Here is a 12,229-nt window from a genome sequence, read left to right on the forward strand (position 1 = left end):
CGGAGAAACGCCCGCAAATCTTCCGCTAATCAGCCGTGACTCCGCACCGGAGATGGTTATTAGTGCACGCCCCTCCAGCCTCTCGCCCGCCAGATAAGCGTTGAATTCGTGTCACACGCCTCGCCACTGGCTTTGCTTATTCTTTTGCTTGACTGATTCTTGTTTCGCACCTCGTGTTTCCCTCCCACCATGGCCTCCAAACCGTCGCCTCCGCAAGTGCGTGAGAAAGTAGATCTGCTCATCAATAATCTGGTCAACATCAAAGATGCCACCGGTCAGTTCCTGCTGCGTCTGCAGGACGGTCGAGTCATCGACACTAAATCCTGGCACGGCTGGGAATGGACGCACGGGATTGGTCTATACGGCATCTGGAAGTATTACGAGATGACCGGCAACCCCGACCTTCTGCGCATCATCGAGGACTGGTTCGCCGCTCGCTTCGCCGAAGGCGGCACGACTAAAAACATCAACACGATGGCCGTGTTCCTGACTCTGGCCTACGTCTACGAAAAGACAGGCAACGTCACCTACCTCCCCTGGCTCGACGCCTGGGCCGAATGGGCCATGCACGACCTCCCGCGCACTCGCTACGGAGGCATGCAACACGCAACCTACCTAACCGAGAACTACCAACAGCTTTGGGACGACACGCTCATGATGACCGTGCTCCCGCTCGCCAAGATCGGCAAGCTGCTCAATCGCCCTGCCTACATCGAGGAAGCCAAGCGCCAGTTCCTCGTCCACATCAAGTACCTCTTCGACACGCGCTCGGGGCTCTTCTACCACGGCTGGACATTCGAAGACGGCGGTCACAACTTCGCCGATGCCCGCTGGGCCCGCGGAAACAGCTGGATCACCATCGTCATCCCCGAGATCATCGAGCTGCTGGACCTCCAGCCCAGCGACCCCCTTCGCATCCACCTCCTCGACACCCTCGAGGCCCAATGCGAGAGCCTCCAGCGTCTTCAGGACCCCTCAGGCGCCTGGCACACTCTTCTCGACCACGCAGACTCCTACGCTGAGGCCTCCGCCACGGCGGGCTTCGCGTACGGTATCCTGAAGGCCGTCCGGAAGAGGTATCTGGGGCCTCAGTATCGCGAGGTCGCGGAGAAAGCCATCACCTCTGTTCTAGGCTATGTTGATGCTGCCGGCGAGTTGCAGAACACAAGCTTCGGAACGGGTATGGGTGATAGCTTGGAGTTCTACAAGTTGATTCCGTTGACGGCGATGCCGTATGGGCAGGCAATGGCTATCATGGCCTTGGGTGAGTATCTTCGGGGGACGTTATAGACTGGTTGATATGATGTGACGTGATGTATGTGATGTGATGATACATTTGTTTTCTTGTGAATAGTATATATATCAATGCATATAGATGGCTCATGGTTCATGATTCATGGTTCTTCGTTGTTGCAGTTTCGACTTTTGTCCTGAATAGACCGTTTCATTCATCCTTGACAAGGTCAAGTCCTCTCCCATTACTGCAGACGGTGCAAATAGTAAAGACCCCCACAATTGGAACCGTGTCGAGTGACCGCAAAATAAACCGGAATGAGAAAACCATCATCGTCGATTTTCAGCCCCACGGTGGTTCAAGTTGCCTTGCGCGTATAGCTTCCTCATGCCCTCGAGACGAGCCCCGCCTTTGCGGGACCACCGTGACTCAAAAGCCAATCCATCTCCTCTCCCAATCACCCGATCGAACTTACGAGCCACGCAAAAGTCCCGGGCATAGATCTCATACCTCTCTATTTATAAAGTCTATACTCTGCCACCCATTGCCTCCGACACACATAATTTTAACACCAACACCACTCATCATGTCCCACCATCCCGATCCCACCGCATTCCGCGTCCACGACACGCGCTTCCTCTCCCTCCTCGGCCCAACACCTACATCGACCCTCCTCTTCGAAAACAAAACCTATCCCTTCGCCCACGAAGCAGGGATCTACCTCCCCAGCGCCAACCAACTAATCGTCACCAGCAACCGGCTCCACTCAGACGAAGCCGATCCCTCCCCGCGCCAAAAAGTCCTCATCACGCGCGTAAACCTATCCACACCTGTGTCATGCGAAGAACTCCCCACCTCCATCCCCATGGCCAATGGCGGCGTGAACGCGGCTAGCGGCGACGACTCCGTCCTGATCTGCGGCCAGGGGTCGCTTAACGCCGACGCCGATGCCGCGAGCGGGATCTACAAGCTGTCGTTGACGCCGCCGTACAGGGCCCAGCTGCTAGTGGGTTCGTTCCACGACCGGCCGTTTAACTCGGTCAATGATGTTGTCGTGCATAGTGATGGGTCGGTGTGGTTCACAGATCCGACGTATGGCTTCGAGCAGGGGTATCGGGGGCCGCCGAGATTGCCGAGTCAGGTGTATAGATGGTGTCCTCCGTCTTCGTCTGGGTCTGAGTCGGGTGTGGAAGGAAAAGGTAGTATTCGAGCGATGGCGGATGGATTCGGCAAGCCGAATGGGATCTGTTTCTCGCCGGATGAGAAGACGGTGTATGTGACGGATACGGAGTGGTTGGGGGGCGATGGGTCGGTGGATGATGCGAGGGTTTCGTCGATGTAGGTTTTTCTTTCCGGTACTTTCGTTTGGGCATCGAGGGGTGAGATAAACTGACTGGTGATTCAAGTTACGCATTCGATGTCTCGATCTACCATGGGGAACCGTTCCTCACGAACCGTCGACTCTTCGCGATGGCGGACAAGGGCATTCCCGATGGCATCAAATGCGATCAGGATGGAAACGTGTATAGTGGGTGCGGCGACGGGATCAATGTCTGGTCGCCGGGCGGAGTGTTGCTGGGACGGATTCTGCTGGAAGGAGGAGTGGCGAACTTTTGCTTTGGGAGAAACGGCGAGATATTCGCGTTGAATGAGCATCGCTTGTGGAAGGTGCAATTGGGAGGACATGTTCGGGGTGCGTTGTTGGGGATCTAAGAATGCGTTCATTTGAAAGGATTATCGAACTTCGCTGAGCTGGGGTAGGATTGTTTCCCGAGGTCGTGGTTATGTATGTAAGAAAGTTGAACTGATATCCGAACTATCCTCATTCTCGTGCATGTTCCATAGATTCTGCAGTTCCTCGCCTAGAGGTTTCACGGGCCAGCCGGTCCTCTGTCGACATGAGCCAAGTAGATCTAGGATAGCCTCGCGTGCGCGACTCTCGTGGGTAAACATGCCCGCTGAAACAAAGTCAGTGTCTTTACGTCAATTTCAATCAAAGCTAGGGGTGGACTATACCGATAAACACAGCCTGTGAGGACATCAGGCTCGATGCGTCATCCTTCAGCGTCATGGCAATGCCACAGATCGTCTCTATGCATCGCTGAATCACGACTTGCCGCTTCCAGTAGCTGCTAAGCCCACCAGGACTAGGCTCATGTGAAAGCAAAAGGATCTTCGAAGCACTATGTAGCTGGATGGCGACAGCTTGGAGTCATCAATTATCGTCAGCGCATCCTGTACAAATCAATATGCGATGGAAATCTGGATCTAGCACACACCGAACGCAGGTGGACGAATGTGTTTAGGCTTAAAGACAGAAGAGACGCCATCCAGGTCCAACGGCAGCGGCGAGAACTCAATCGTCAACTGTTCCTGCCAATCGTCCAGCATGACATGGAGATGGTTCGCTTTCCCCATCATGTCGTGACTACCCCTTTCAGATGTCCGTCCTATCTGGGCGCAGAAATTGATCACTTTTGCCGTGATGTATACCGAGCGTGCGGCCAATTCATGTGGAGAAAGAGACTGTATGGGTTTATGCGGGATCCAGAATGTCCACGTCTTGCGCTTTTTGCGAAATGCGGCCCAGATATCCTGGCAGAGCCATGCCCACCAGACTGCGGCCTGGAGACCTCCAGATTCGCCATGGATAACCTGGGACCGTTGAATGAGGAAAACTCCTTCGAGGTGTCGCTCCCAGGCGTTGGAGGAACTATCGAACATCTCGTAGGTAGATATTATTAACGTTGTTGCGAGGAGCTCTAGGCTAGTCTTGTAACTTTGGTACTGCATAGCCTTTTGCACGTAGTGCAGGGTCTGGTAGTAGTATTCGATAGCTGGTTCTAGTTCATCGTTAGGTAGCTGTTCCGAGTTATCTAGGTGGGGATTGAGCGAGAGATGTCGACAGGATAGTGCGAGGATGGAATTCATGAGGCCCGCATTGCGGATCTAAGAGATCAAATATCAGTCAGGAGATATTATTCCACTGGTTTTATAGAATTCAGAAAACCGACAGCTAAATGCGGAACTAGCGTTGAGAAATGGTCAAGTGAGTCGAAAAGATCAATCTAGGGAGTATAGTCAGATCCCACGGCTTTCAGCAAAGTAATTCAATTAGTATACCCATTGGCTTATGCGCTGGATAAAATTGTCAAATAGAAAAGTCTCTCGAGGAGGAAGTTCGATTGGCACCTGGGCCCGCCACAGGCGTTCTTCCAACGGACTAGTAGCGCTGTTCCCAGAGCCAGCATCTGCACTACCATCAAATTGTCCATTGGAAGTGTGGAGATCTAAAACCTGCGTAGCACACTGAAGTGAGGTGTGCTGGTTCAAGTCCCCGCTTTCACAACGGTCAAGCGAACCACATTCGTTCTCGAACCCAACCAGGGCTACGGACAATTGCGAACTTTCGCGTGCCGCATCGCTAGCGAGAAGGCCAAACCAACGAAAAGCAGCAGCATTGACGGTCGGGTCTGGCGAAGGGAAAGACGCAGATGTCACAGATACGTCTGGGGGTGAGAAATGGGTAGTATCTCCGTGGATCGCAATCGGGCTTTTATGGGTGGGCGTCACAATAGTCGGCGATTGGTCCAACGGTGGTTGCGAGGAGACGATATCATTGGCATCTCCATTTGTCCAGGGTATTGCACTCGCCTCGGGCTGCTCATGGCTAAACGGCTGGGCGTGAGTCTCTTTTGCTGCAGGCTCATGGCGGTCGGGCGATCGTTGTGTATCAGCGACGGCAATCTCAGGGTCGCTTGCGCCACGAGGATTCGACGCTGCATAATGGCAGTGCTTATCGTTTCTCTCGCATGGTCCACAGATTGGTTTCGTCTCATCGCATTTAATGTGTCGTTTGCGACACGTAAGGCTAGAGAATGATGCTATTTAGACCCACTCAGTCCAGAGTCGGAACTGCCTTACCATCCATCTGTCGTGCGTAGGCCACGACCGCGAGACTTTCGATTTCTCAAGCTTCTTGTACGAGAGGAGGCAACCATATTTCTGGTGATGTATTCTCCTGTGAGTTGGATGCTGAGGTGGAAACATGCTGTGGGATGGGTGTTGGATGATCTACGGTGGCCTCGCCTCGAGGTTCCCCTCCCCGTGGGGTAAAGATCCTGCGGCACGTGCGTTTGCATATCCACAGGCATTTTCTCATGGATTATCATCTTGCCTGCATAATAAAGATAAACGCAGTGTTCATCTCACTACTGGCCCCGTTTGCAACGCCTGGATGCCATCAGCACCGTCACCAGTTCGTCCTTCCCTGAGCCGCTCCATAATTGCCGTCCAAGTCACTATATAGTCGCCATTGATAGTCAAAGCTGGGATCATTGAACCGAGCCTTCGCGTCGAGGGTGTCAATTGTGCACAATATCATGTGTCAAACCATTCATTGCAACTAGAATCCGAAATGCGCTTTTTATTATACTATATGATTTAAGAGGGGGGAGGGGGGGTCGAGTCAGGTTTCGCATTGAATGGCTACTTTTTCCTAGCGAGTATCTGCCTCAGAAGCAAAAACCATAATAATAAGAATTGCATTCTATGGTACTATGGAAAGTATCATTTCACCAGTACTGCCTCAGAGTCCCAACCAACCAAACAAGCGCATCTCCACAGCCAGACGATTTTTCCCAGACCCGTATATCAACAAACTGCAATCGTTAGCACAAATACACAACCCAAGCTACTCAAGGACAGAAAATCCACTTACTTCCAATAACCCCATTAACCGGAATATCAATCGAAGTCGTATAGCTCGCCGCATCACTCAGCAAGTAGACGTAAGCCCCTCCCAGCTCCTGCACCTCCGCCAACCTCGGAAACCCCCCGTAGTATTTCATCTGCTGCTCCCAGTCCGGCTGCTGCGGCACCCAATACGTCATGGCGGTTTTGACAAGCCCGGGAGAAACGCTGTTCACCCGGATGCCGTACTGCGCCCATTCCATGGCCAGCGTATGCGTCATGTTGCGGATCCCGGCCTTGGAGGCGCCGTAGGGAGCGGAAGGGACGCGCTGGGCTGTCGTTAGCATGTTTTTTCCACATCCACAAGGGAGAGGGGGTGAAGGGCGTGGGTGGTCTCTCGACATGCCTTGTTAGGACGATACGAAGCCATGGACGCCGTGAACACGACAGAGCCCTTGATGCCTTGTTTAATGAACGCGCGAGCGGCTGCGCGCGCGGTGTAAAATGCTCCGAAGAGGTTGACGTTGAAGAGCGATTCGATTTCTTCCGTCGTGAAGTCCAGCGCGGCCTTGTGGTGCGTTCGTCCTGCGTTGGCGACCATCCCGTGGAGGGCTCCTGCTTCGGCGATGATCTGGTCGATTGCGGCTGTGATGGTAGATTCGTCGGATACGTTGGCAGTTATGGAGAAGAGTTTGTCTGGGTAGCGCTTTGAGAGCTGCGCAAACTCGTCGCCGGTCTCGCCGATGTCGATTGAGTAGACTCGCGCTGCTCCGTTGGAGAGGCAGCATTCGGCGATTCCAAGACCGATTCCGCGATTTGCGCCCGTGACTTTGGTTATTTTGTGAGTTATGAACCAGACTTATGAAAGGTTTGTCGGATGGACTTACTCGCAATGACCTTTGAGGTCAAGCCAACCTGGGTCTGGGGACCGGGGTTTGGGGCTTCGGTTGTCGTGGCCATGGTAACTAGTAGTTAGTTAAACCTGGATGGGCAATGGCAGTTCTTTGATCGTGATTGATCGGCTTAGCGGCGAGATTCAGCCCTCTTATAACTTTTGCAAAACTTCGCAAGTCACATTTTCCCTGCGTATGACTTGATTGAACCAGACGGTTATACAGCGCGGGACAAATTCACTCGTAGAAGCCCTCGAGTCGGTGATGCGGGGAAGATCGGCGTGCGCCCTCGAGACGAGGGATTCTAAAATATCCCCCTCTCGAAGACACAGCTGATACGTATTAGTATAGAATTCAATCCAGATGGGTTGAAAGCTATCACTCTGCATTATTTCAATTCCTTCCATCTCATCGGATTTACGCAAGCTGTTTCTCCTACAATGGCTCTACCTGCCTGGGGCCTCCTCAAAGGGAAAACCGCCGCCATAACCGGCGGAACAACGGGCATCGGGCGAGCCATTGTTCTAGAATTCCTCCGTCAAGGGTGTAATGTCGCCGTCAATCACCTTGGTCTGTCCAAAGATGAAGCCCACCGACACAGCCTCCTCCAGGAGGCCCGCGCCATGGGAAAAGAGGGAGCGCAAGTGGGCAGGATACTGGAGCTTGCGGGCGACGTGACACGTCCCGAAACCAGCCAAAATTTGATCGAAGAGGCAGTCGCTCAATGGGGTCAGCTGGATGTCTTTGTTGCAAACGCGGGCGTGTTCAAGCAGGCAGAATTGCTCAAGTACGTGTGGTCATCGAGGTGCAATATAGCACATACCCATATCTACAAGCAAGCTCACATCAAATTAGAATCGAGCCCGCTCTTCTGGACCACAGCATCGACGTGAACGTCAAGGGAACGTTCTATTCATGTCAAGCGGCAGCTCGCCAAATGGTCCGACAAGGGCGCGGTGGTTCCATCATCGCTATCTCATCGGTCAGTGCCCTTGTCGGAGGCGGCTTGCAGACACATTACACGCCCACCAAAGCTGCGGTGCTGTCTATGATGCAGTCTATGGCTATTTCTCTTGGGAAGGATCAGATAAGATGCAATGCGTTGCTTCCCGGTACGATCAACACGCAGCTGGCCGATCATGACATGAAGAATCCGACGAAGAAGGCGGCTCTTGAGGCTAGGATCCCGCTGGGTCGGATTGGCAGCCCGGAAGATATGGCAGGGCCGGCGGTCTTCTTGGCTTGCGAGCCGATGAGTCGGTATGTGAATGCCTCTGGGTTGCTGGCGGATGGAGGGATGTTCAGTAATCTGCAGTGATGGATTGCGTTTGACGATGTTTTTGTTAAGGGGAGGACCGCAACCGGTGGGAAAACTTCAGAGATGAGTTGGACAGAGTCTCAAGAATAGAGATTACTAGAAATATATCAACAGGATGAAGACTAGAAGACAATTTAATTTTGAATTCAGTTTGACTTCTGATGTATGTAGTCAAAGTCTCAGGCATCTAATATATCAATTCCTCGATGGTCTAACGGTCATGATTTCCGCTTGTCACTCAACAGAGAACAAGCGCGGGAGACCTGGGTTCGACTCCCAGTCGGGGAGATTTCTTTTTCTTTTTGATTTTTCCGTGTGCTCTCCGGGCCCATTCAAACAACCTTCTTGTTTTTTTTTTTTCGTCCCCATACTCTTGTAAATAAATAGCTTAGTACTCACTTACAAGATATCTAAGCATATCCTGATGACAACTGCTTTATCAATATCTATCGCAAATTTGACATTGATGCAAGTTTTGATGGATTTACCACTATATATACTGTTATGTTCAGGTCAGTCTTATATTAACATTAAAACATCCCCAACATACTCGCTCCTAACAAGCTAAACCATGGAATATACCCCCACTCCCAAAACCTATACATAATTCTGATGCCACGTGAAATCTGGATTCTGCGTCAACAGGTCGCGAATGGCCTCACTTGCCTTGACCGGCTCTCTCCCCAACACCTCACTCATCAAGGGACTCGTCGTCTCCAACTCCCCCTTCTCAATCGCGTCCCACCACGATCGCACCATCTCGAAGAACGCAGCCGGCTTCCCGCCCAGATCATTCGCCCCGTTTCTCCGCACATACTCGTCGCCCGAGACGATCTCAAACTTGACCTGCCGACCGGTCGTCTTGTTAATCACGTCGACGATCTCGGACGGCCGAATGGCCTCTTGCGCGGTGAGCAGCACGATCTCGTTCTCGTGGCCGCCGGCGATCATCAGCCGGGCGGTGGCTTCGCCGAGCTCGTGGCGGAGTGTGAGCGCCATGGGGCCGTCGGAGGGGAGAGAGATGGTGCTGGTCGTGGGGAACCAGTTGATGAAGACGGGGAAGGCGTCGGTGTAGACGCCCTCGCGGATGGAGGTGTATGTGATACCGGATCTGTGGTGGGTGGTTAGTTAGTCCCGTCTCTATCCATCTGGGGTAACAGGCGTGCGACTCACTTCTTGAGCAGATTCTCCGTAATGAGATGGACCTGCTGAACGGCGGCTTTCGAAGTGGATTCATACCCGCCGAAAGCGAGAGACGTATACCACACGTGCTTCACGCCGACTTTCTTCGCCGCGTTGATGAAGTTCTCGTGCTGTTTTTGTCTTTTCTCGTTGTCGAACACGTTGGTGCTCACGAAAAGTAGATTCTCGACTCCGTGGAATGCAGCCTCTAGCGACGCCGGATCATCGTAGTTCGCGTGACGGAACGCAATACCGCGGTCTTCGAACTGTTTGCGATTCGACTCCCGCGAGGACGCAGCTGCGAATTCAGATGCGGGACGGTTGGCGGCGAAGTATGCGAGGACTTGCTCGCCGAGGCCGCCGGTAGCACCGGTGATGAGGTACTTGAGGGTCATTGTTTGGTGTTGTAGATTTCGTTGTTTATTTGGAGGGTAGATGGAGCCTTAGGTGGGTATGATCTCAATTGGAGTTGATTGCTTTGAATATGTCCAAGAACTAAAGGATACAGAGATGCTTTATACTCTGTATGAGCATTGCGTCATGGTTGAGTCGAATCTTACGGTCCCCCATGGAACTCAAAATAACACGCATGTTGGTTGGTAATCCATTGCATTGCGCATCGCGCCATGGTGGAGAGAATAACTAGACAGCCAACATCTCATCATTGCACAGAGCGACGGCAGGATGGTTAGGACAGGGGCTAGCGCAAAGCATTTGTCACCAAGCATTAATAATGCCAGTCGACAAATACGAACTGGCCAAGCCAATGATTGGCTAATGTTCAATCTATTTCATAGCTCCAGACCCGTGGAAACGATCATCTTGCATAGATCTAATTTGGGATGTCATTAGAGTCCTCCACCAGCCAGTGGCAGAGCGTTTTCAGACCAACGACGAGAACACGTTTTGTGTAGTTACGTAGAACAGCTGGCCTTTTACGATTTAATAAGCGGTTCCATAAGACGTTAGTCTGAGGGGAACGGAGTGCGGATTACACTCTATGGGGGCCAAATCTACAGTTCCCTAACTACCGGGCTGATTGAAGGAGCAATTCAATTTGGGAATTGAATACTTGAACAATAAAAGGTTCTATTCAGAAAACATAATTGACCTATATCGACCGCAGTTTAAGATAACGTATGTTCCCGAGAAAGTAACATGAAGGACATTCAAAGCAAGGGAATGATTTACATCAGGGCAGTCTTCATGGGCTCTTCTTCAACCACAATGTCTGTGGGTTGCAGTATGCTTTCAACCCGTCAACACCCCATTCCACACCCATGCCACTGGCTTTGTGGCCCCCGTAAGGAATAGTCGGTATCACATCAAAATGCGAGTTCACCCAAACATTGCCGGCCTCCAATTGGTTGGCCATACGCTGTGCGCGCTCCAAGTCCTTGCTCCAGACTGATGCGCCTAATCCCATATCGGTGTCGTTTGCGCGATCAATCACGTCGCTCTCCGAACTCCACTTCAACAGGGGCAGGATGGGCGCGAACGGTTCCTCCTTGACCACTCGCGACGTCTCGGGAGGATTATCGATGATGGCTGGTGGGACGAAATATCCATTTGAGTCTGGAATTTTGCCTCCCAGCACAGGTTTTAGGCCATCTCTTTCGATAGTCTCGAAGAGATTCTTGGCTTTCCCAAATTGCATTTCGTTCTGGAGAGGACCAATGAACACATCCGGTTCGTTTCCTTCGCCCATCTTGAACGACTGAACAAATTGGACGAGCTTGTCTCGGAACTCATCGTAAATGTTCTCGTGGATGTAGAGTCGTTTGATCATCATGCAGATCTGACTGCTACAAAGGAACGAAAGAATTCCAACCTATTTATGGAACTAGATTAGCCAAAGAAATGTTTTGAAGGCAGTCATATAGTTTACCTTCGGAACCACGGCATCTATGTCAATATCATCGCATAAAATGGCAGGGTCATTGCCACCCAGTTCCAAGGTAACTCTCTTCAAGGTCTTCGCGCAGCTAGCCATAACGCGACGACCCGTTAAGCTCGAACCAGTGAAGCTGATTTTGTCAATGTTCGGATGTTCTGTTATCATGGGACCCAGATCATCGCCGCCGCTGAGAGCCTGTAAGAGACCGGGCGGGAAGCAGCGAGTGCCCAGCTCGGCAAGTTTGAGATCACAGTAAGGCGTGAAGGGGGACGGCTTCACGATCACAGCATTGCCGGTGTAGATGGAAGGCACAATCTTCCCCACGGCCAACAGGATGGGATAATTCCAGGGCACGATGGCGCCGACGACCCCGACCGGCACGTAGCGCTGAATGACTCTGCGCTCCTCCGTCTCCTCCACCACTGTGTCGGACACGTCCAGGGTAATCAGAGAGCGTGTCCACTGCAAAGCCATGCTGACCTCCATTTGGGACTGTTCCAGGGGTTTCCCTTGTTCACGGGTAAGCAACGTGGCTAGGGCATCCCTGTTTTCCTCAACCAGTCCGGCAAAAGCCGTCAATGCCGTCCGACGCTCCTCAATTGAGGTGCCCGACCATTTTTTGAAAGCCGCGCGAGCCGAATTAACAGCCGTGTCGAGGTCGGCGGCGGTCGACACCGGCACCGGCGGGTTCGGCTGGCGGTTGGCCGGGTTGATGCCATGACGGGTGTTCTCGGTGCTGGTCAACTCATTGTTGATGACATTATGAAAGGTCTGGGATTGTTAGTACTAGATTAAACGATGAGTAGCAGAGAGAACTCACGGTGATATCCAAAGTCATGATGAAATATGCGATGTAGGTGGCGGCAAAGCCAAGCTCCGTGACGAGGACGAGGATGAGCAGAGCAGCGAAAGAGGGGATGGCTTGAATTCATCTTATATACGCCCGAGTTGCTTATCATCTGCACCCCTGGAATGGTCATCGGCCCCTCAATTGCTGGTGCTTCAACATTTCC

General features: G+C 52.2%; 7 protein-coding genes and 1 non-coding gene across 8 annotated transcripts; 4 read left to right on the forward strand and 4 right to left on the reverse strand.

Annotated features, from left to right (window-relative positions):
• The first annotated feature begins 58 nt into the window (after positions 1–58).
• P170DRAFT_270575 (glycoside hydrolase family 88/105 protein) lies at positions 59–1,446 on the forward strand. Its single transcript, XM_024843132.1, has one exon. It carries the CDS (start codon positions 190–192, stop codon positions 1,288–1,290), a length of 1,101 nt encoding a protein of 366 aa, XP_024700222.1. The 5' UTR covers positions 59–189; the 3' UTR covers positions 1,291–1,446.
• A 291-nt stretch (positions 1,447–1,737) lies between these two features.
• P170DRAFT_440126 (SMP-30/gluconolactonase/LRE family protein) lies at positions 1,738–3,066 on the forward strand. Its single transcript, XM_024849999.1, has 2 exons — positions 1,738–2,572; positions 2,641–3,066. Exons 1-2 carry the CDS (start codon positions 1,821–1,823, stop codon positions 2,945–2,947), a joined length of 1,059 nt encoding a protein of 352 aa, XP_024700223.1. The 5' UTR covers positions 1,738–1,820; the 3' UTR covers positions 2,948–3,066.
• On the reverse strand, positions 3,017–5,286 carry P170DRAFT_415790 (Zn(II)2Cys6 transcription factor; the record flags this gene model as incomplete). The annotated part of the gene is made up of 5 exons (XM_024847082.1): positions 5,159–5,286; positions 4,358–5,105; positions 3,514–4,183; positions 3,251–3,439; positions 3,017–3,192 (listed from the first exon to the last, which is right to left on the reverse strand). The coding sequence occupies exons 1-5, from the start codon at positions 5,233–5,235 to the stop codon at positions 3,017–3,019; spliced, it is 1,860 nt and encodes a 619-aa protein (XP_024700224.1). The 5' UTR covers positions 5,236–5,286.
• Positions 5,287–5,775: 489 nt separating this feature from the next.
• P170DRAFT_270598 (NAD(P)-binding protein) lies at positions 5,776–7,032 on the reverse strand. The gene is made up of 4 exons (XM_024843133.1): positions 6,814–7,032; positions 6,333–6,754; positions 5,955–6,255; positions 5,776–5,895 (listed from the first exon to the last, which is right to left on the reverse strand). The coding sequence occupies exons 1-4, from the start codon at positions 6,884–6,886 to the stop codon at positions 5,888–5,890; spliced, it is 804 nt and encodes a 267-aa protein (XP_024700225.1). The 5' UTR covers positions 6,887–7,032; the 3' UTR covers positions 5,776–5,887.
• A 227-nt stretch (positions 7,033–7,259) lies between these two features.
• P170DRAFT_449991 (SDR family NAD(P)-dependent oxidoreductase) lies at positions 7,260–8,137 on the forward strand (the record flags this gene model as incomplete). Its single annotated transcript, XM_024851082.1, has 2 exons — positions 7,260–7,606; positions 7,675–8,137. 2 exons carry the CDS (start codon positions 7,260–7,262, stop codon positions 8,135–8,137), a joined length of 810 nt encoding a protein of 269 aa, XP_024700226.1.
• A 200-nt stretch (positions 8,138–8,337) lies between these two features.
• P170DRAFT_t173 lies at positions 8,338–8,425 on the forward strand. The gene has a single exon. It is a non-coding gene; the product is annotated as a tRNA-Asp (tRNA).
• A 204-nt stretch (positions 8,426–8,629) lies between these two features.
• Positions 8,630–9,879, reverse strand: P170DRAFT_440127 (putative NmrA-like family protein). The gene is made up of 2 exons (XM_024850000.1): positions 9,311–9,879; positions 8,630–9,248 (listed from the first exon to the last, which is right to left on the reverse strand). Exons 1-2 carry the CDS (start codon positions 9,712–9,714, stop codon positions 8,735–8,737), a joined length of 918 nt encoding a protein of 305 aa, XP_024700227.1. The 5' UTR covers positions 9,715–9,879; the 3' UTR covers positions 8,630–8,734.
• Positions 9,880–10,432: 553 nt separating this feature from the next.
• On the reverse strand, positions 10,433–12,208 carry P170DRAFT_415798 (aldehyde dehydrogenase family protein). The gene is made up of 3 exons (XM_024847083.1): positions 12,037–12,208; positions 11,208–11,987; positions 10,433–11,150 (listed from the first exon to the last, which is right to left on the reverse strand). The coding sequence occupies exons 1-3, from the start codon at positions 12,052–12,054 to the stop codon at positions 10,524–10,526; spliced, it is 1,425 nt and encodes a 474-aa protein (XP_024700228.1). The 5' UTR covers positions 12,055–12,208; the 3' UTR covers positions 10,433–10,523.
• Positions 12,209–12,229: the final 21 nt, after the last annotated feature.

This window comes from Aspergillus steynii, assembly GCF_002849105.1.
Source record: "Aspergillus steynii IBT 23096 chromosome Unknown P170scaffold_8, whole genome shotgun sequence".
NCBI lineage: Eukaryota > Fungi > Ascomycota > Eurotiomycetes > Eurotiales > Aspergillaceae > Aspergillus > Aspergillus steynii.